The 19,345-nt window shown below is 39.6% G+C and overlaps 3 protein-coding genes across 4 annotated transcripts in view; 2 read left to right on the top strand and 1 right to left on the bottom strand.

Annotated features, from left to right (window-relative positions):
- LOC108296114 overlaps window positions 1-5,833 on the top strand; it is a 22,523-nt gene extending 16,690 nt beyond the window's left edge. The window contains exons 4-5 of the mRNA XM_017518501.2: window positions 2,528-2,593; window positions 4,954-5,833. Coding sequence (XP_017373990.1) covers window positions 2,528-2,593; window positions 4,954-5,102 — 215 coding nt within the window. The 3' untranslated portion in view covers window positions 5,103-5,833. The remainder of the gene's footprint in view (window positions 1-2,527; window positions 2,594-4,953) is intronic.
- The window catches only part of PPAT (phosphoribosyl pyrophosphate amidotransferase), a 42,142-nt gene extending 33,553 nt beyond the window's left edge, over window positions 1-8,589 (bottom strand). Inside the window, exon 1 of the mRNA XM_017518498.2 lies at window positions 8,301-8,589. Coding sequence (XP_017373987.1) covers window positions 8,301-8,428 — 128 coding nt within the window. The 5' untranslated portion in view covers window positions 8,429-8,589. The remainder of the gene's footprint in view (window positions 1-8,300) is intronic.
- Window positions 8,590-8,735: 146 nt separating this feature from the next.
- The window catches only part of PAICS (phosphoribosylaminoimidazole carboxylase and phosphoribosylaminoimidazolesuccinocarboxamide synthase), a 20,341-nt gene continuing 9,731 nt past the window's right edge, over window positions 8,736-19,345 (top strand). Inside the window, exons 1-5 of one of the 2 annotated variants that reach the window (XM_037734895.1) lie at window positions 8,736-9,287; window positions 13,771-13,968; window positions 16,117-16,295; window positions 17,507-17,686; window positions 17,784-17,897. In XM_037734895.1, coding sequence (XP_037590823.1) covers window positions 9,272-9,287; window positions 13,771-13,968; window positions 16,117-16,295; window positions 17,507-17,686; window positions 17,784-17,897 — 687 coding nt within the window. In that variant the 5' untranslated portion in view covers window positions 8,736-9,271. The remainder of the gene's footprint in view (window positions 9,288-13,770; window positions 13,969-16,116; window positions 16,296-17,506; window positions 17,687-17,783; window positions 17,898-19,345) is intronic. The other variant, XM_037734896.1, reaches the window with a different exon arrangement.

Below are 19,345 nucleotides of genomic sequence, written 5' to 3'. Positions count from 1 at the left end.
AAAAAAAAAAAAAATTATATCCAACAAGAGTGACTTAAACACATTTTCAGATTTCCATGAGGCACTAGGCATGGTGGTGTGCACCTGTAGCCCCAGCTATTCGGGAGGCTGAGGCAGGAAGATTTCGAGCTCAAGAGGTCCAGGCCAGCCTCAGCAACATAGTGAGAGCCTATCTCTTAAAAAGAAAAAAAATTTCATAAGGCCTGAAAAATTATTCAGAATTGAAACCTAGTAGAATTTAAGATGAGAGGAACTAACTGTTGGAAAGCTTTGTGGAGTAGATCTCCCCCTGCCACCCCCTGCTGTACATCATCAGTTGCCATGCCCACTTACTGGTTGTAGTTTTCATAAGGTATCCCAGAGTAATGTTCTTTCTCTTTTATATGTAAAGAATTTTTAAATTTAAGTTTTTCCCACAAGCCATAGAGTATTTTAAAATAATAATAAATAATGTCCCAGTCCATAGGAAGGTACAGCTAGGATGAGTACTATATCACACATTAAATAGGCTTCCACTCGGAAATCCAACATATCATTTGCTGTGGTGTTTCCCCCCAGTTCACTTGTTAGCATCCTATACATATACTTGTATACCAGAATAAATTAATATTATATTTATTGGGAAAAGCATCTAAGTTCCATTAGCTATTTATATCCTGTCTGGTTGTCTTAATTGACCTGGTCAAACTCTTCCACTAACGTCTCAATGTGAAAACTGCCAAGACCAGTAAATCTTTAGTCTTTTATTTCTTTATATGTATTGCAATAAGGATCATTCCTAGTTACAGTGAGGCTCACATGAGAACTGACATAAGAGCTTTTAGTCAAGCAGTAAAGTGTCACAATAGACAAATGTTGCCAAACTGGGTCTAAAAGTGCCATCATACTCCCAAGTGCAGCATACTTCTTTGTGATGTTAAAACAGGATACTCTAAGATTTTTAGGGAGATAAACCTACAGTGCCATTCGTTCATTCAGACAGGGTCTCGCTCTGTCACCAAGGCTGGAGTGCAATAGTGTAATAATAGCTCACAGCCGCAATCTCCTGGACTCAAGTGATCCTCCTGCCTCAGCCTCTGAGAAACGGAGACTAGAGACATATGCCACCACAACCCGGTTAAGGCCATTTTGAAATATGTTTAAAGATGGCAAAGGTTCTGGACTTTAAGGTTACAGCTTTCATGCTGGAATCCAGCCCTACTGCTTTTTCAGCATAATCTCCAACTGCAAAAGTAGATTATAGTTTTGTAAACATCAAACTTAAATTGCTATTGTGCTTATTTTCTGGCAGAGAAAGACTCCTTATGTATTGCCTCAGAAGTGGTGGACCGCCCCACTACACCCCAAAATAACACTGGGTCCAGTGCAGGGTCTAAATTGGTAAATTTTAAATGTCATTTGATATGTGAAGTCTAGTATATACCATTTTAAGCAGTAATAAAGAAGATCTCTATTGTGTATTACCTAAAAATGCTTCCTTATACCTGAGTTGGTAGAGAAGATGGTAGAGGAAGAAAGAAAATGTCTATACCCACTTCTCACTAAAAGAAATTAAGTAAGCATTGGGACTCTCCATATTCATAAATATCCAGTGAAGATCACCTATGATGAAAAGCAGCTAAATTATTCTCACTAATAATGGAGAACAGTCTATCTTATAATTTTTAGAATATACTGTTTGAATATGTACACAAAATTTCTTTTGACTCATATTGAAGTTATTATTGTTTCCTTATGTTATTCTTTGTTCTTTATACCATTTCAGTTGCTTTAAATGAATGATATTCAAATCCAAGATTTATCTATGTTTGAATAATTATAGATCATGTTGATTTGTAGGTAATTCTTTAGAAGATGCTAAGTCATTTACAGATTATAACAGTGAGTGACACAGAGGCTGGAAAATACTGGTGTGACGATGAGGTCAGAGCATTGATACAAATATGGTCTGATGAAAAAATCAAGCAAATGCTTGAAGGGGCCACAAGAAACAAGAAAATTTTTGAGGAAATTGCCAGAAGATGAATGCGGTTTGGGATAGACAGAGACCGGAAACAATGTCATACCAAACATAAAAATTTAAAATATGAATATAGCATTTTACAAAGAAAAAATGGCAACCCTCAAAGAAAAATGAGATTTTATGAAGAAGTTGAATGCATCCTAAGAAAACCAACTCTCAGAACTGCCAAATTGAAACATGGTAACCTTGGAATTGACATTAACAAAGAAAAAAATCCAGATATTCCTCTTTGTATTTTCATTTAGCAAGAGAAAAACTCTTTCAAAATAAAATCCTACCACTATTGTATGCTCAAATGACCCTTTAAAAATCAATAGAAATAGGTATCTAATTTAAGCCAAGTTTCAACTTTTTTCTAAACCTTGTACCAAAATATTCCTAATTCTTAACTCATTATCTGTCCAACTGCTTCAGTGTTCTTATTTTAGCAGACTTGAATGCTTGAAAACTAATGTATTTTAGATGATGTCATATAATGATTCTTTTCCTGTGTTTTTATTTAAGAATTATTTGAAGGTCATAACAAAAGCCAAGGAACTTTGAGCTTCAAGAGAAAAGCGCATGAAGATGGTAAGAGCCTGAGAAATGCCCAGTTCTTCCACACAGTGAAAAACTTGTTGCTTTTTCCTGATAACATAGATATTTATTCCTGTCCTTGATAAGTTAGACTAAATATATTGTTTATGAACTGTATTAGAGCAGAGAATGCTGAGAAATAATTTCTTTCATAGCTCGAGTGAAAGTTCCTGCAGGAGCTAGATTTTATATTTTAAAAGAAGAAAGAAGAAAAAGAGTGAGAGTAACACTGAAAGCAAATGAAAACTTGCCCAGAGTTAGATAACTATTCATTTACCGTGGTCCTTTAAATTGTACTTTGCAGCGATTGTTACAATCATTGTTAACAGATCTAAAAAGAAAAAAATCCACAGTTCCTCAAAGGTAGTCAATAATGAATATAACATTTTAATAAGTCTGAAAGTAAGTCAAACTCAGAAGCCAACCTAATAATGGGAGCTGTAATTCCAAACGGACCCATCACGGACATCAGAAAAGATAATATAATGCAATATACCATGTAGAAGAAAGAAAATGCTCACAATACTGATAACAGGAAAACCTGAGTTCCAGTCTCTCTTTGACCCTAATTCCTCAACACAGAGCTAATCACTGCATTTCTCTGGATCTCTAAAATAATCCAGCTTTAGTGTTTTATAGATTTATAATTTATGAAATTGTTTTTTAGTAAACACAAAAAAATTGAAGAGTTAAACAAAATTTTACAAAGTAAACACCCCAAACCCACCACTCAGGACATAAAACTTACAAGCACCCTAAAAGCCTCCCAGACATTAATCATCTTCCAGCCCCAGTAAACATTATTCTCACTTCTTTCACCATAGATTAGTTTAGGATTCATACAGTAGGTACTTTTCTTTCATTCAGCATTGTTTATGAGATTTACCCACAATTTTACTCAGTAGTCTGTTATTTTTTACTGCTGTAGAATAATCCATTGTAAAAATATAAATCCCAGCCAGGTGCAGTCAATGGCTCAGGTCTATAATCCCAGCACTTTGGGAGGCTGAGGAAGGAGGATCACTTGAACCCAGGAATTCAAGAACAGTCTGGGCAACACAGTGAGACCCCCATCTCAATATTTAATTAATAAATAAATAAACTTACATCCCATAACTTTTTCAAATCTATTTCACTGTTGGACATTCCAGTTGTTTCCAGATTGGAGTTTTTATGAATAATTGCATGCCTCTCAATGGACATATGTATGCATTTCTGTTGAGTATAATACCCAGAAGTGGAAGGCAGGGTCATAGGACATGCATATATCAAGGCACTGTTCTAAGCACTTTACATATTTTAACATATTTAGTCCCAACCACAACGCTATAACATAGATGCTATCATTATACTCAATTTACAGATGAGGAAACTGAGGCATAGAGAAGTCTGTGCTCTTGAACCAATGAGGCCTCTCTGCGAGGGCAGGAACCACATCTGCCCTGTATGGTACAGTATTTCCAGTGTCTACCACAGTGCCTTAGATGTACATTATAGGAGTTCAACAAATTCGTCTTCCCCTTATAACCTGTAATCTCAAGTGAACTGAAAAGTGTATTTTTCCATTCCTGGATATAAATGCAAGTCAGATAAAACTCTTGTGCGATTAACACTTAGCAGTTTTCCTGAAAGGAGAAGTGGTTAAGGGTTAACCGCACAAGAGTATCATTCTGAGCCCACTGAATTTGAGCATTAGCCCTTACAATACACAAGACTAGGCCAAAAAATGAGGAAACAGACTCAGAAGTTAGGAGACCTGCCCAAGATTACATTGGTGTTACTGGAAAACCTGGGGCTAGATTTCAGGTTGTATGTTAAGGAGCTCTTCCCAATATTGACCAGAATGACCAAGCAGTGGTACTTGGAGGCTTTTGGGGACAGGTAAATTCTGCTTCAGACTAATGCAAAAAGCAAAGTTCTAAACAAAATAGTTATAAATGGAAGAATCAAAAATACTTATTTTGAATAAAGAATCACTGAATTATAAAATAATTAGAAGTCTCTCAAAATCAAAGACTGGAACAATTTGAAAAAACACTTTTAAAATAAGTCACTTCCTCAAACCAAAAATTACTTTACTTGACTTAGATACACGTTATAGATTAAGGGAGTGTAAAAGTAAAACACTACAGCAATGTTACATATTTGGCCATTTTCAATCAAACATGAAAATCAAAATTAAGTTAAGATATCCCCTGCCTTAATTTGGTAGCCCTAAATAAGTTCTCTGGCAATCAAAACCTGTGTTCTCCACAAAACTAAATGAAGATTAACTGGGAACTAGGTCCGACTGAATGCATCTCTCATTCTCACAAGTGCCTTTCTAGTGGTAATGTTCTGTATTCTGTTTGCAGAAACAGTGTCTCTATCTCTTAAGAAAAGTACTCCTGAGATCATTACAAATCAGTTTCCTCAAAGCATAATAACAGAACCAAAAGATTCTACAGAACGTTTCTGCAGACAGGAAACCCAACTTCATCAGGTAAATCTTATAAATTTTTAGAAGTAGTATGAAAATGTTTGTCATTGTAAGGTTCAAATCCTAACCCAGAGAAGTGATAATTCACTGAAGGGAAGGGTATGCTTATCACAAAATGAATTAAGGAGAAAGGCTAACTAGGTGATTCATGGGATAAATCTAAGGAATCTTCAAATATGTCCAGGCCATTCTAGTCTCCATAAAATGTGACTGTGTTTTAAAAATGAATATGTTTACTCTAAGAAGGGATGTCTGGTTTGTTCAGAACTCTGCAAACTACTGAGATGATGTTTTCAGGACCAAAACAGCATGTGATTATGTGAATCTGGCATGAACATACCCACAACACATGCATGTATAGTTTACAGCTAAAAGGACATTTGAAAATTCCCCTTCAGAAAGCAAAGCTACAGAATAACTCTGAAGATAGCCAGAATTACTAAAAAGGGGTAGTACATCTGGATGAATCCATCTCGGTTAAATATCCAGTGCATGGCTGTTTACTAATTGATACTCTATTTTTATATGAAATAGGTAATATACCTTCCAGTTATTCTGTTAACTCCAGGACTAAATATTTTAGATTAGATTATGCCCAAGACAAAAAACTGAACCAAAAACAAAGCAAAAGTAGTAGAAATCTCACCTTCTAGATTCCATCTTCTTAAAGATAAAGTTGCCCAGGCATGGTGGCTCACGCCTGTAATCCTAGCACTTTAGGAGGCTGAGGTGGGTGGATCACTTAGGCCAGGAGTTCAAGACCAGACTACTAAAAATACAAAACTTAGCCAAGTGTGGCAGTAGGTGCTTGTAATCCCAGCTACTTGAAAGGCTGAGGCACGAGAATCGCTTAAACCTGGGAAGTGGAGGTTGCAGTGAGCTGAGATCATGCCACTGCACTCCAGCCTAGGTGACAAAGTGAGACGCTGTCTCAAAAAAAAGAAGATAATGTATAAGAAATAAATTCCTTCATCAAAAAGGAAAAAAACCCAATTAAACCTTTTTGCAGCTGTTTTAAAACTAACCAGTAAGTGAATGAGGGTGAGAAAGTGGAAACAGCTTTCTGCAACAGACCACCACTTCTCAGAGTACACCATACACACACACACACACACACACACACACACACACACACACACACTTATACATATATATGCAACTAAACTACTATTAAGCTATGACAACCTAACTAGGCTCTAGTTTTGACGTTCCTAGATTCAACGCCATACAAAAATGTTAGTTCTGGCGGGGTGCCATGGCTCACGCCTGTAATCCCAGCACTTTGGGAGGCCTAGGTGGGAGGATCAATTGAGGCCAGCAGTTAAGAGACCAGCCTGGCCAACAAGGCGAAATCCACCCTGACATGATGAAACTCTGTCTCTACTGAAAATACAAAAATTAGCCAAGCGTGGTGGTGCATGCTTGTAATCCCAGCTAGTGAGGTGGCTGAGGCAGGACACTTGAACCCAGGAGGCAGAGGTTGTAGTGAGCCAAGATTGCCACCACTGCACTCCAGCCTGGGCAACAGAGAGAGACTTGGTCTCAAAAACAAAAAAAAAGCCTCTTTTTCTTCAGGCACACATTTAAAGGAGAGAAGAGAGGGGGATGAAAACTTCCTGAATAACTTTGGCAAAAAAGTAAATACAGTGAAGAACAGTTCATATATGTTTTCTATAGACCACCAGGCAACCCTAAAGACCACTAGATTCTCCCCCACTTCCATGACAGAATATCCAAAAACACTACCAGCTAATTTTCGTATTTTTAGTAGAGACGGGGGTTTCACCATGCTGGTGATGGTCTTGATCTTGACCTCATGATCCGCCCGCCTCGGCCTCCCAAAGTGCTGGGATTACAGGCTGAGCCACCACCACAGGCGATAACTTCTAAGAATGTTATAAACTAATGTTGCTCAGAACTACCACATAATCAAGAGTTTACTTTCTCCTTGGATTATGTAACTAATCGTTTCAATGTATGTGTTGGTTTTTTTTAGAGAAATCTATTATGGTGAACCCATAATTATCCAAGATTGGAGTTACGCAAGTTAAAAATATTCTTTTTGATGCATCCCACATTCTCAGTTCTATAGTAAACATAAAATGTGAAACTGAAATTCAAGTATTTGGGACAAGGAAAACAGCAAAAAGTACTTCTAATTTAAGTTTGGTTGAGGGAAAGCTAATCATTTGGAATGCGTTTATACACATTGCACCCATTTTGCTGTTAAGTGTTATTGCCAAGTTCCTGAACTGTACTAGATATTGTTATTACTGTATTACCTTACGGAAACTTTGTAATACTTTCAGTGAAGAGTATCAAACCCAGGTTTGTGTCTCTTACCCTAGAGTAATAATTTATATCAACTTCCAGTTAAGTCAGGTAGTAAGAAAAGGAAAGATCCCTGAGCGAACTCTTTTTTTTTTAAACTCAAAGGGATCTCCCAATTTTTCAAAATCAAGTGTATGGATCTTGTCAGAGACACTACTCCCCTTTTGAAGAGGGGAGTTACTTTTTGTCATCTTATTACCAACGTTTTCATTCATTAGGTAAGACATTTACCAATGAATCTTTTCCAGATGCACTATTCCCTATGGTTGGTTTATTTTCACTTAATTTATTTGACATCTACTACCGGTAGTCCTTCTAAACATCAACTAGTCATCTTTCCGTGGGTCTTAAGCCTAGGATCCTCAAGTTCCCATAGCGATATCTACTTTCAAACCCATCATCTGCTCAATAGCTCTGCCACTGCAAACAAAAGCTTGTGGTGGTTGGAGGCCCCGCGCGAAAACCTTTAGGTGTTGTAGGACCTGGACCGGCCGCCACGCCACACTAACCTATTACAGGAGCAGCCACAGGCTCGGGGAGATTAGAACCCGCAAGCAGGAGGAAAGGAGCCCTGATCCAGCTAGACGAAGCAAACCAGAGCCTTACAAGCTGGCCAGCCTCTGTAGGGATGCACAGACCGGGGGGCGGGGAAGGAGAGAGCCCCTAAAAGGCATGAGAGGCTGGAAAGGTGGGCAGGACAGGCTAAAGTTCCTGAAAGCGAGGCGCCCCACGTGCCCAACGAGGCAACCAGGTCGATGCCACAGCCAACTACCAGTTCAGGGAGGAGAGGTAGGTCCTCCCAGCCCTCGACGCTCACGAGAACGCCGACTGCGGGAAGCGGTTCCAAAAGATGAAGACGCACGACCCCACCACCCCTACCCTGTTGCTCACCGGTGCTGCAGCCCCACGAGTCCCAGAGTGATCACATGCGGTACATCCAGCTGCGTGGGCCACTCTCCTGAGGCGATGCACCCAAACACGCCACATTCCTCTCGGATCCCCAACTCTTCCAGCTCCATGTCGCCGCCGAAAGCACGTGGAGGGATCCGCCGCTGCGGCCAAGGTTAAAGGACCAACCAGCTGCCAGCTCCGTCCGTCCAGCTCAGGAGCTCGCGCTCACGACGGGCGCTTCCTTCCCCGAGGCTGGCCCCAGCTACTGCGGCGGCGCGCGCTATCCCTAGGTGGGTGTGGCCAGCTCGGCCCTGCCACGCCCCCTCTGAGCCCACCAACAGCCGAGGGCGGAGGGGCGGGGCCACGGATACTGTGGGGTGGAGCTAGCCGTCCCCTAAGAGCTGTCTAGAAATCCGTATTAGCTGCACGTGGAAATCTCCGTTATTTTCCAGCACCGAAGACTAGCGTAATGGGAATAACGGATTTAACGCCATTTCTCTTTCAGAGCATTTAGCTTTCATACGCCCTTCCCCACATGCCTACCCCAGGCAATCACGACTTGGTACGCCCCAACCTCTGAGGCGCTCCCGCGGCAGAGAAAGGGCCGGGGTATGCGAGCTTCCGCCGAGTGGGGAGGGGCCGCCAGTGCGCGCCACTTTTCGCCTGTCGGGGCACTGCGCCAGCGCAGGGCGGCCCAGAGGCGGGGTTGCGTCGCTGCGCCTGCGCGGCGGGAAGCCTGCGGGGAGTTCTTTCTTCAGAGGTCCACGCTCCAGTCTCCGCCTAGACCCTTCTGGGTTCGGCAGTTGTCGCGGTGTTGGAGGAGAGTGGCGCAGGGTCGCGCGTCCCCGCCAGGGGGCGTGTCTGTGGGCCGCGCCTCCTTCTCCGCCCCGCGAGCCTCTCTGACCACCCCTCTTTTCTAGAGTTCTGCCTCGCTTCCTGGCGCAGTCGCAGCTCTCAGCCCACTCAGGATAATGGCGACAGCTGAGGGTGAGTAACAGGCGTCCCGGCCCTCCTTGGTCTTCCTGACCCCCCGGCTGTGAGCTGGCCGTGAGCTCGCGGCCACTTGCGAGTCCCGGAGCTCTGTCCGGACTCCCTGCGGCCGCGCCTCCAGGCCTCCGTGCGGGCGCACACGTGGCCCAGGCGGTCCTGGGCCTCCCTGAACTTACTCTGCTGCCTCCGGGAGAAGGAGCAAAGCAGAGGAGAACGAGAAATAGAGGGGTTGGAAAACTGCCTGGAAGTATCATTAATAATCAATAGCTATTGCAACATAGAAGCAAATCTGGTGTTGATTCGTCAAACCTGAGTCTTGCTTTGCCCGTTAGCTTAATGGCATTTCTAAGAAGGTTAATAATTGAAACTTGAAAAACCTATCTAGGAGCCAGGAGCGGTGACTAACGCCTGTAATCCCAGCACTTTGGGAGGCCGAGGCGGGCAGATCACCTGAGGTCAAGGAGTTCGAGATCAGCGTGGCCAACATGGCAAAACCCCGTCTCTATTAAAAATACAAAAAAATTAGCCGGGCATGGTAGCGGGTGCCTGTAATCCCAGCTACTTGGGAGGCTGAGGCAGGAGAATCGCTTGAACCCGGAGCCAGAGGTTGCAGTGAACCGAGATCGCACCACTGCACTCCAGCCTGGGCAACAAAGCGAGACTCCGCCTCAAAAAAAGAAAAAAAAAAAGAAAACGAGAGAGTGAGTGTATGCGTGTGCGCGTGTGTGTAAGTAGTCTGATGCCATGGAGGTGTGTGTGTGTTCGCGCCTACGCGTGCGCTGAAGTCTGATGCCACGAGAGCTTGGGGGTTGTGTGTGTGAGTAGTCTTTGTGACTGTGTGTGTATGTGTGCGCGCTTACGTAGTCTTTGATGCCAGGGATGTGTGTGCGCACGTGTGCGTGCGCTTTGAAGTAGCCTTTGATGCCGTGATGGCTTTGGAGAACCTCAAAACCCGCAGGCAAAAGAAGTTTTCTTGCTTCGACTTTGGATTGATCAAATTTACAAAGTTACGCTATCAGTTTGTCCCGGGGTGGTCAGATCCTCAGGAAAGATTGTTCTTGCTATTAATGCTGGAAAAACAAAACCAACAAAAAACGTTGGTTTGTTCCACACACCCAATTGCCATAAATGTAGTGAACGAAATTGCTTGTATTGGCTGGTGGGTACATTCTTTTCCACATAGAAAGTAACTGAATTTAGACTTTCAAAAGTTGTAGACTCAGCAAAAAAGATTCAGATGATATTAACTCCCTAAAATCAAGGCATTGGACCAGAGTGTTCCTGCAATCATGGTCCTGTACCTCTAAACTGGCAAATCTCTAAAATCTTTGCTCTTCTACTTCTTTCCATTTTGCATTACCATTGGCAGGTTGATTTTTCTAAAATGTCACTTTTATGGTCTGTAAAAGGTAAAAGTGTTTCATGCCGTCTCTAGAGAAATGCCTTTTCTTTCAAATCCTGAATATTGCTATCCTTTCTACCTCTTCATCCCTAACTTTCATTTTTCTCTAACTTGAATCCTTAGCTTATGTTCCAGTCAGGTTAATTCACCAAAGTTTTTTTCATTATGTACATTTTATTTAAGTTTTCCTCAGAACATTGCTGGCTAATGGAAATATAATGTAAATTTATCTTAGGAGCCACATTTTAAAAACAAAAAAAAAAAAACTGGTGTAATGCTTTTGTGTGTGTGTCTATATATACAGACACACACACATATATATACATATATGTGTTTTTTGTGGGGTTTTTTTTTTTGGACAGAGTCTTACTCTGTGGCCCAGGCTGGAGTGCACTGGTATGATCTTGGCTCACTGCAACCTCTGCCTCCCTGGTTCAAGCGATTTCCTATCTCAGCTTCCCGAGTAGCTGGGATTACAGGCGCACACCACCACACCCTGCTGATTTTGGTATTTTAAGTAGAGAAGGGGTTTTGCCTTGTTGGCCAGGGTGGTCCCTAACTCCCGACCTCAAGTGATCTGCCCGCCTCGGCCTCCCAAAGTGCTGGGATTACAGACGTGAGCCAGTTTTAATATATTTAATCCTATATACACAAGATACGTTTCAGCATGTAGTCAAGATGAAAAACTGTTTAGGTATTTTGCGGTTTTTTCATATCAAATGCAGGCTATATTTTAACACTGAAATCACATCTCAACTTGTAATAGCCTCATTTCTAGTGGCTGGCCTTATTGGACAGCAGAGTCCTAAAATTTTCTTAAATGCTTTGTGCTTTCACAGACTCTTAAATTTCAATTCCATGAACCATTTTTAGTCCTCATCAATCTTTTCTGAATTCATCTACAAATTTGTAGCCATCATTTTGGCACTGGTAGTATATGTCACATACGGTTGTTTCTTATGTTGTTTCTACCTGTTAATTGAAATTCCTACCCTATTTAATGGCTAAGCAATACAGGTTCAACTAAATTAAGGGGAGGGGCATTCGATACAAACTTTGCCAGGCTTATTGCATATTAATTTATATAAATGTTAATTTCTTTATCTGCCCTGGGTACTTTTTTTTTTCTTGAGACAGAGTCTTACTCTCTAGCCCAGGTTGGAGTGCTGTGGCACGATCTTCACTCACTGCAACTTCCATCTCCTGGGTTCAAGCAATTATCTTGCCTCAGCCTCCTGAGTAGCTGGGATTAAAGGCATGCAGTATGGCATCTGGCTATTTTTTGTATTTTTAGTAGAGACGGGCTTTCACTATGTTGATCAGGTTGGTCTTGAACTCCTGACCTCAAGTGATCCGCCCACCTCAGCCTCCCAAAAGTGCTGGAATCGCAGGTGTGAGCCACCACGCATGGCTCACTGCTCTATACTCTTCCCTCTCTTTTATCCTCCATGCTGAATTCTCAAAGCTACTGTCTTAAATTTTTTGTTTTTTTTCTTTTTTTTTTTTCTTTTCCCAAAAATTTTTTTTTTTTTTTTTTTTTTTTTTTTTTTGGACAGGGTCTCACTCTGTCACTCAGATTTGAGTGAAATAGCACAATCTTGGCCCACTGCAGCCTCGACCTCCCCTTTTTTTTTTTTTTTTTTTTTTTTTTTTTTGGACAGGGTCTCACTCTGTCACTCAGATTTGAGTGAAATAGCACAATCTTGGCCCACTGCAGCCTCGACCTCCCCAAGTAGCTGGGACTACAGGCACGCACCATCATGCTGGGCTGATTTTTGTATTTTTGGTAGAGATGCGGTTTTGCCATGTTGCCCAGGCTGGCCTTGAACTCTTGAGCTAAAGCAGTCTGTCCACCTGAGCTTCCTAACGTGCTGAGATTCCAGATATGAGCCACTACACCTGGCCAGGACATTTCTTGTTCAAGCTACTGCAACAGCATCCTAATTGGTCTCCCAGGCTCTAGTTTTTGTTCACCCAGCCCTTCCTCCCTTCATTGTCCATACAGAAGCCATAATTCATCAACACTACCTACCCCGTTTTCACTTTTGGCTAAATTTTGATCATTTTTCAGATTGCGACATGTCACTTTCTTGTAGACTTCCTTTTCTAATGTCTAGACTAGTCCTGTAGTCTGTATTTATTGCATTCTATTATTATGATGTCTTGTTTAATATCGACTTCCCTCAGACTCAGGTCTCTTGAGAGCAGGGATTCTTATTTACTTGCATATCCCTTGGCACATGGATACATTGGGAAAATGTTGTTACTGAGAGTGTTCTGGGGGCATGAGGGCTGATTTCTCCCTTTGGAAATTTTAAGTTCCAAAACATCTATTACTTTTAATCTTTCTCTAAATCATCCTTTCATGTACTTCTTAGGTCTTGTGATCAGCATCAACATTGGATTCCTTTGTGCTCACTTCCTCACAATTTCTTAAAACTGTTAGTGAAGAGAAAGGGTTATTGGGGGCATTAAGAAATAGAGAGTGGTGCTTCCAAATGGGCTAACTTCAATGGAATGGTATGCTTCCTTGAATATTAACTTGAAATCAAGAAACCCATCTGGCTGAATGTTTCCATTTTGCCTGCAAAAAAGCAAATATCAGCAAAAATCACATTTTTTTTTCTGCAAGCTACTCAAAACTATATTGTGAGTGTGTCTATGAAAATACTAGTATATTTACATTACTTTTAATGTGTCTTAATTTTAATTCTAGTTCAGTTCTGCCATGAGAGGCAGGTTAATAGTGGAAAGAGGACAGGATTTGATGTCACAGGAGTTAGAATTTTATCTAGCTCTTGTTTCCTAACTGCATGACCCTCAGCCTTTTTGGTTTCTGCTTTACTAATTTCTATAATTATTTACATAATTAAAATTCTTCACAGAATTATGTGAATCAAATGTAATGATATATGAGAAAAACATTGTAGAGTATGTGATTTTATGCAGATGATTTAATTTTTATTAATATTACTTAATCACTGTATATTTAATGAATCATCATTCTAGATGACTTAGTCTTCAGTATTCAGGAAACTTCTTTCTGAATTGTGATCTATTTGCATTTTATTTCCACAGTACTGAACATTGGTAAAAAATTGTATGAGGGTAAAACAAAGGAAGTCTACGAATTGTTAGATAGTCCAGGAAAAGTCCTCCTGCAGTCCAAGGACCAGATTACAGCAGGAAATGCAGCTAGGAAGAATCACCTGGAAGGAAAAGCTGCAATCTCAAATAAAATCACCAGTTGTATTTTTCAGTTGCTACAGGAAGCAGGTAAGCAGCTCCCTCACAGTCACCCCTCCCACCTTCTCTGGTAAGTACATTGATGTCTTTCACGGGAAGTTGGCTTTAAGGTTAACAATCTGTTTGCAGATGTCTCACAAGCTAAGTGAATTTAAATCAAACTAAGAACTCTTAAACTTCACAACAACACTTTATTTGGTTTGGAATTATTAGTGTTATTGAATTAAAACGAATCTTAACAAGTTTGCTGTAATCTTTATTGGCACATGCACTCTCTATGCAGCTTACCTCTCCAAGGCCATCTTCAGTCTTAAGGAATTTAACTGTGAAGGAAACCCATTTTAATATTAAGCAGTTCTAACAGATGAACTGAAATTTACCCCCTGCAGTTCTATACAAATGATCTTTGTTCTGCCTCTGGGAGATGATACAGAATTTCAAATTCCTCTTCCACTTGAAAGCCCTGAAAAGTATTTGAAGACAGCAACCAAACCTTCTGCCATTCCCCAAGTGAGAGATTTGAACTAAAATTCCAGAGTGCCCTCTTGTTCAAAAGCTGAATAAAGGCTCTATTTTCAGTAAGAGAAATAGATTCTAAAGACCAAATGAAGATCAGAGCATTGTGTGGTGGGTATTTGGAGCAAAGGAAAGGAATTAGGATAAAGGATTTTTCTACAGGGATTCATTCAGTTGCTGGTTGGTCTGTAGTATATGAAATTTCAGCTAGGAAAGGATTTGAACTCTTTCCCCACAGTGTAAACAGCCTCATTGCTTTGGATCATTCAACCAAATGATTTTTTGATCATTTGAAGCCTCACCTATGAAATAAAAGCTTTGTTCTTTATCATTCCTGCCAGTTCTAATTTTACAATAACTTTCCTTACTTTTAATTTCAATATTCCCAGTTGTCCTTTCATTTCTTAGTTTCTAGTAGCACTAATCTTTCTTAAATTCAAAAGGGCATTTAATGCTTTTGCTTTCAGTTAAGTTAGCTATACCTGCCTTCCACAAAATAACAAGGTAATGCAGTTTAAATTCATTCTCAGTGCATTCCTGGAGTAGTTTTGTCTGTTCCAAAGTATCCTATTTCACAATTTTGGTTAATGTGAAAAAAATCTAATTGCAAACCTGGATTGTCACCTACATCATAAATCCCTCTATGCTGTGAAAATGATTGTATTACTATAAATTTAAAGGATCTTCCAGAGTTCCGAAGTCACAGAATCTAAGATTTTTACCTCAAGGTTTCTTGGTTGGTGGCTTCGCAATGACTGATGTAATTTCTAAAGAGAGCATCAAATTAATTTTAGGTTTCTTTTGCAATACAGATAAGTGTTCCATTGATTGATTGATAGAATCTTGCTTTGTTGCCCAGGCTGGAGTGGAGTGGCACAATCTTGGCTCACTGCAGTCTCTGTTTCCTGGGTTCAAGTGATTCTCATGCCTCAGCCTCCCCAGTAGCTAGGATTACAGGTGTGTGCCACCATGCCCAGCTAATTTTTGTGTTTTTAGTAGAGACGGGGTTTCACCGTATTGGCCACGCTGGTCTCAAAGTGCTGACCTTAGGTGATCCACCCACCTACTGGATTGCAGGCGTGAGCCACCTCACCTGGTCTGTTCCACCAATCTTTTGCTTCCCAAGTTTTATCTCTCCCCATCCACTTAAACTTTTAGAGTGCTTAACCCTTTAAAATGTTAGCAGTCAGAAGATTAGTTTCTGGGTACCCTTGGTAGTTCCACATAGCTACAGGATTATATTAAGTAATGGGAGATAAAGCCCAAATTTTTGTTTGCTTATTCAATGTATTTTCACAGTATATTTACACTCATCCCATTATCCATTTCCAGAACTTTATAACAAGTAAATTAGAGTGACTTAGTTGTGTTATGTTTGTCCAGGACTATCTGTTTTGACTCTGAGAGTCCTGTGCCCAGGGGAACAGGGAAGGATGGTTACCTAAATGAAATACTCCAACAATTATCTTTAAACTACTTTATTTGGCATTTAACATAGCTAAACTTAATTGGTTCACAGGAAATATTGAAAGTTATTTTCCAGGTTTTATGTCTAGTACTGTGAAACTAAGTAAACCTGAATTTTTTAAAATTTCTAAATAGACTAGTTTTAGGGTACATATTAGGAATTCCATTAAACCTTATGTAATTATCAATATATAGGTATTAAAACTGCCTTCACCAGAAAATGTGGGGAGACAGCTTTCATTGCACCCCAGTGTGAAATGATTCCAATTGAATGGGTTTGCAGAAGAATAGCAACTGGTTCTTTTCTCAAAAGAAATCCTGGTGTCAAGGAAGGATATAAGTTTTACCCACCTAAAGTGGAGTTGTTTTTCAAGGTAATTATCTTATGCCTCTATTTTATGTCTTACTATAACACAGCGATAAATTTATAATTAGAAAATCTAATGTGTAAATATTAAAGCAAAGTTTTTGATATTTTGGTATTGCCAACGTCATTCCAAAATGTATATTGTATCTAGTTGCCAATATGTCAATAATGTACACTTCCATTAGCAGTGATAAATCAAATTTTAAAAGAAAGCATCTGAAAATCTACTTACCTTTGAACCAAGATGATTAACAGGAAAAAGACACAACATTTAAATAATTTTTTTAAATTTAGTTGAAATCACTTTATATTCTAATACAGGAAAGCTATACTAATAATGTCTCTTTTAAGTGAAAATATATAAAGGTTGTAGGAATCAGTGGTTATGAATTTTTATAGGCTTTACTGCTTTAACCATCTTGATTTATGTTAAGCATAGATCTGCTTGAGAAGCAATATCAGTGTTGCTTTTTAATCAAGAAGTTACATAACTTCTGTGTATTGTGATTATATAGATCAAGATTTATTAAAGATATTGTCATATAAAGTTGGGACACTGCTTAGAATAAAATGAAATTATTTCATTTTTTCACTTACCTCTTTGTCTGAGGTCTCTTGAATTATCAAATAATGTCCCTGAAAAATTGTAGTCCTGTGCAAATTCTAATAAAAAGTGAGAGGTTATGAGGACTGTGGTTTTGGAAAGATTTGATTGATTAAAATGTGCTTTGGCCTCCCTGTCATGTCTGATGACTGCTACTAAGGGAAATCAAAAATCACAAATTTAAATTCTGTTTAAATTGGTGTATAGAGAGAGGTCAAATTCTTTGAAATAGTTTGTGACCTAGAATAAGTTACTCACCTAAATACTTTGAATTTTAAAGTATTATTAAGAGTAGACAAATTAAGAGTAATAGTTTTTTCTCCTTACAGGAGCTAAGTAGGAAAAAAAAGGAGTAATAATTGCTTTGAATTAAAGGGTATCATAAACAAAAAATTTCTTTAGGTGTCTCACTTTGTTGCCTAGGCTGCTCTTGAACTCCTAGGCTGAAGTGATCCTCCTGCCTCAGCCTCCTTAAATTATTGGGATTACAGTATGAGCCATTGCACTTGGTTGAAAATTTCTAAGGAGTTCATGCTTAAGGTGAAAAAGATGTTAGTTTTTCTGAAAAGTTTAAAAATTTTAGAGTTAATTGTACTACTATACTTTATTCACAGGATGATGCCAATAATGACCCACAGTGGTCTGAGGAACAGCTGATTGCTGCAAAATTTTGCTTTGCTGGACTTGTTATAGGCCAAACTGAAGTGGATATCATGAGTCATGCTACACAGGCTATTTTTGAAATACTGGAGAAATCCTGGTTGCCCCAGAATTGTACTCTGGTTGATATGAAGGTACAGATAAAATAATGGGATTTGAAAGTAAAGGTTATAGTTGAGAGATGTTTTCATAGAATAGGTTTTGAAAACTTTGTTGATATACTGTTTCCAGATTGAATTTGGTGTTGATGTAACCACGAAAGAAATTGTTCTTGCTGATGTTATCGATAATGATTCCTGGAGACTCTGGCCATCAGGAGATCGAAGCCAACAGAAAGACAAACAGGTAGATAATGCTTCAGATCTTTTATCCTTTTTGAGATCAAGCTGAGACAGAGGAGAAAGGAGAGATGAGGGGAAAAGCAAATTATTATTCCAAATGATAGGAACTTGATATGTTGATTGATGTTTATTTTTAAAGATAAATATCTCTGGTATCGTAATATAAGAGTAATAGGAATAATAATTTACATTTATAAAGCAAATGTCTCATTATCTTAATTACATTTTCACAATAATAACAGCAAGTACTATCTTTGGCTAAATGAAAACTAAGTATCTTAAGAAGATGGGTATCTTCATAATTATTAGAGTCAGGGACAGATCTGGACTCTATCCCAAGTCTCCTGGATGTTACCAGGCTCCATTTCTGTTCCTATAAAAAACAAAAGACACTTCTCAAAAGAAGACATTTATGCAGCCAACAAACATATGAAAAAAAGTTCATCATCACTGATCATTAGAGAAATGCAAATCAAAACCACAATGAGATACCATCTCATGCCAGTCAGAATGGCTATTATTAAAAAGTCAGGAAACAGTAGATGCTGGTGAGGCTGTGGAGAAATATAAAAGCTTTTACACTGTTGGTGGGAATGCAAATTAGTTCAGCCATTGTGGAAGACAGTGTGGTGATTCCTCAAGGATCTACAACCAGAAATACCATTTGACCCAGCAATCCCTTTACTTTATATACCCTTTACTGGGTATATACCCAAAGGAATATAAATCATTCTATGAAAACGTAGTTTATTGCAGCACTGTTTACAATAGCAAAGGCATAAAACCAACTCAAATGCCCACCAACGATAGGCTGGATAATGAAAATGTGGTGCATGCACACCGTAGAATACTATGCAACCATAAAGAAGAATGAAATAATGTCCTTTGCAAGGACATGGGTGAAGCTGGAGCCATCATCCTCAGCAAACTAACACAGGAACAGAAAACCAAACACTGCATGTTCTCACTCATAAGTGGGAGTTGAATAATGAAAACACATAGACACAGGGAGGGAAACAACACACACTGGGGCCTGTCGGGGGGTGGGGAGCAAGGGGAGGGAGAGCATTAGGACAGATAACCTAATGCATATGGGGCTTAAAACCTAGATGATGGGTTGATAGGTGCAGCAAACTATCATGGCACATGTATACCTATGTAACAAACCTGTACATTCTGCACATGTATCCAGAACTTAAAGTAAAATTTTAAAAAACAAAATTAGAGCAAGACCCTTTCTATACTTTATAAGAATTCTCAAGCAATTAAATTGTACTTGCTAGTACAGAAAACACTTAAATGAAAATAAAAGTATACTGGGCCGGGCGCGGTGGCTCAAGCCTGTAATCCCAGCACTTTGGGAGGCCGAGGCGGGTGGATCACAAGGTCAAGAGATCGAGACCATTCTGGTCAACATGGTGAAACCCCGTCTCTACTAAAAATACAAAAAAT

The sequence above is a fragment of the Cebus imitator genome, unplaced genomic scaffold (assembly GCF_001604975.1).
Source record: "Cebus imitator isolate Cc_AM_T3 unplaced genomic scaffold, Cebus_imitator-1.0 Scaffold682, whole genome shotgun sequence".
NCBI classification, from domain to species: Eukaryota; Metazoa; Chordata; class Mammalia; order Primates; family Cebidae; genus Cebus; species Cebus imitator.
This window is presented reverse-complemented; position numbering and strand designations above follow the sequence as displayed.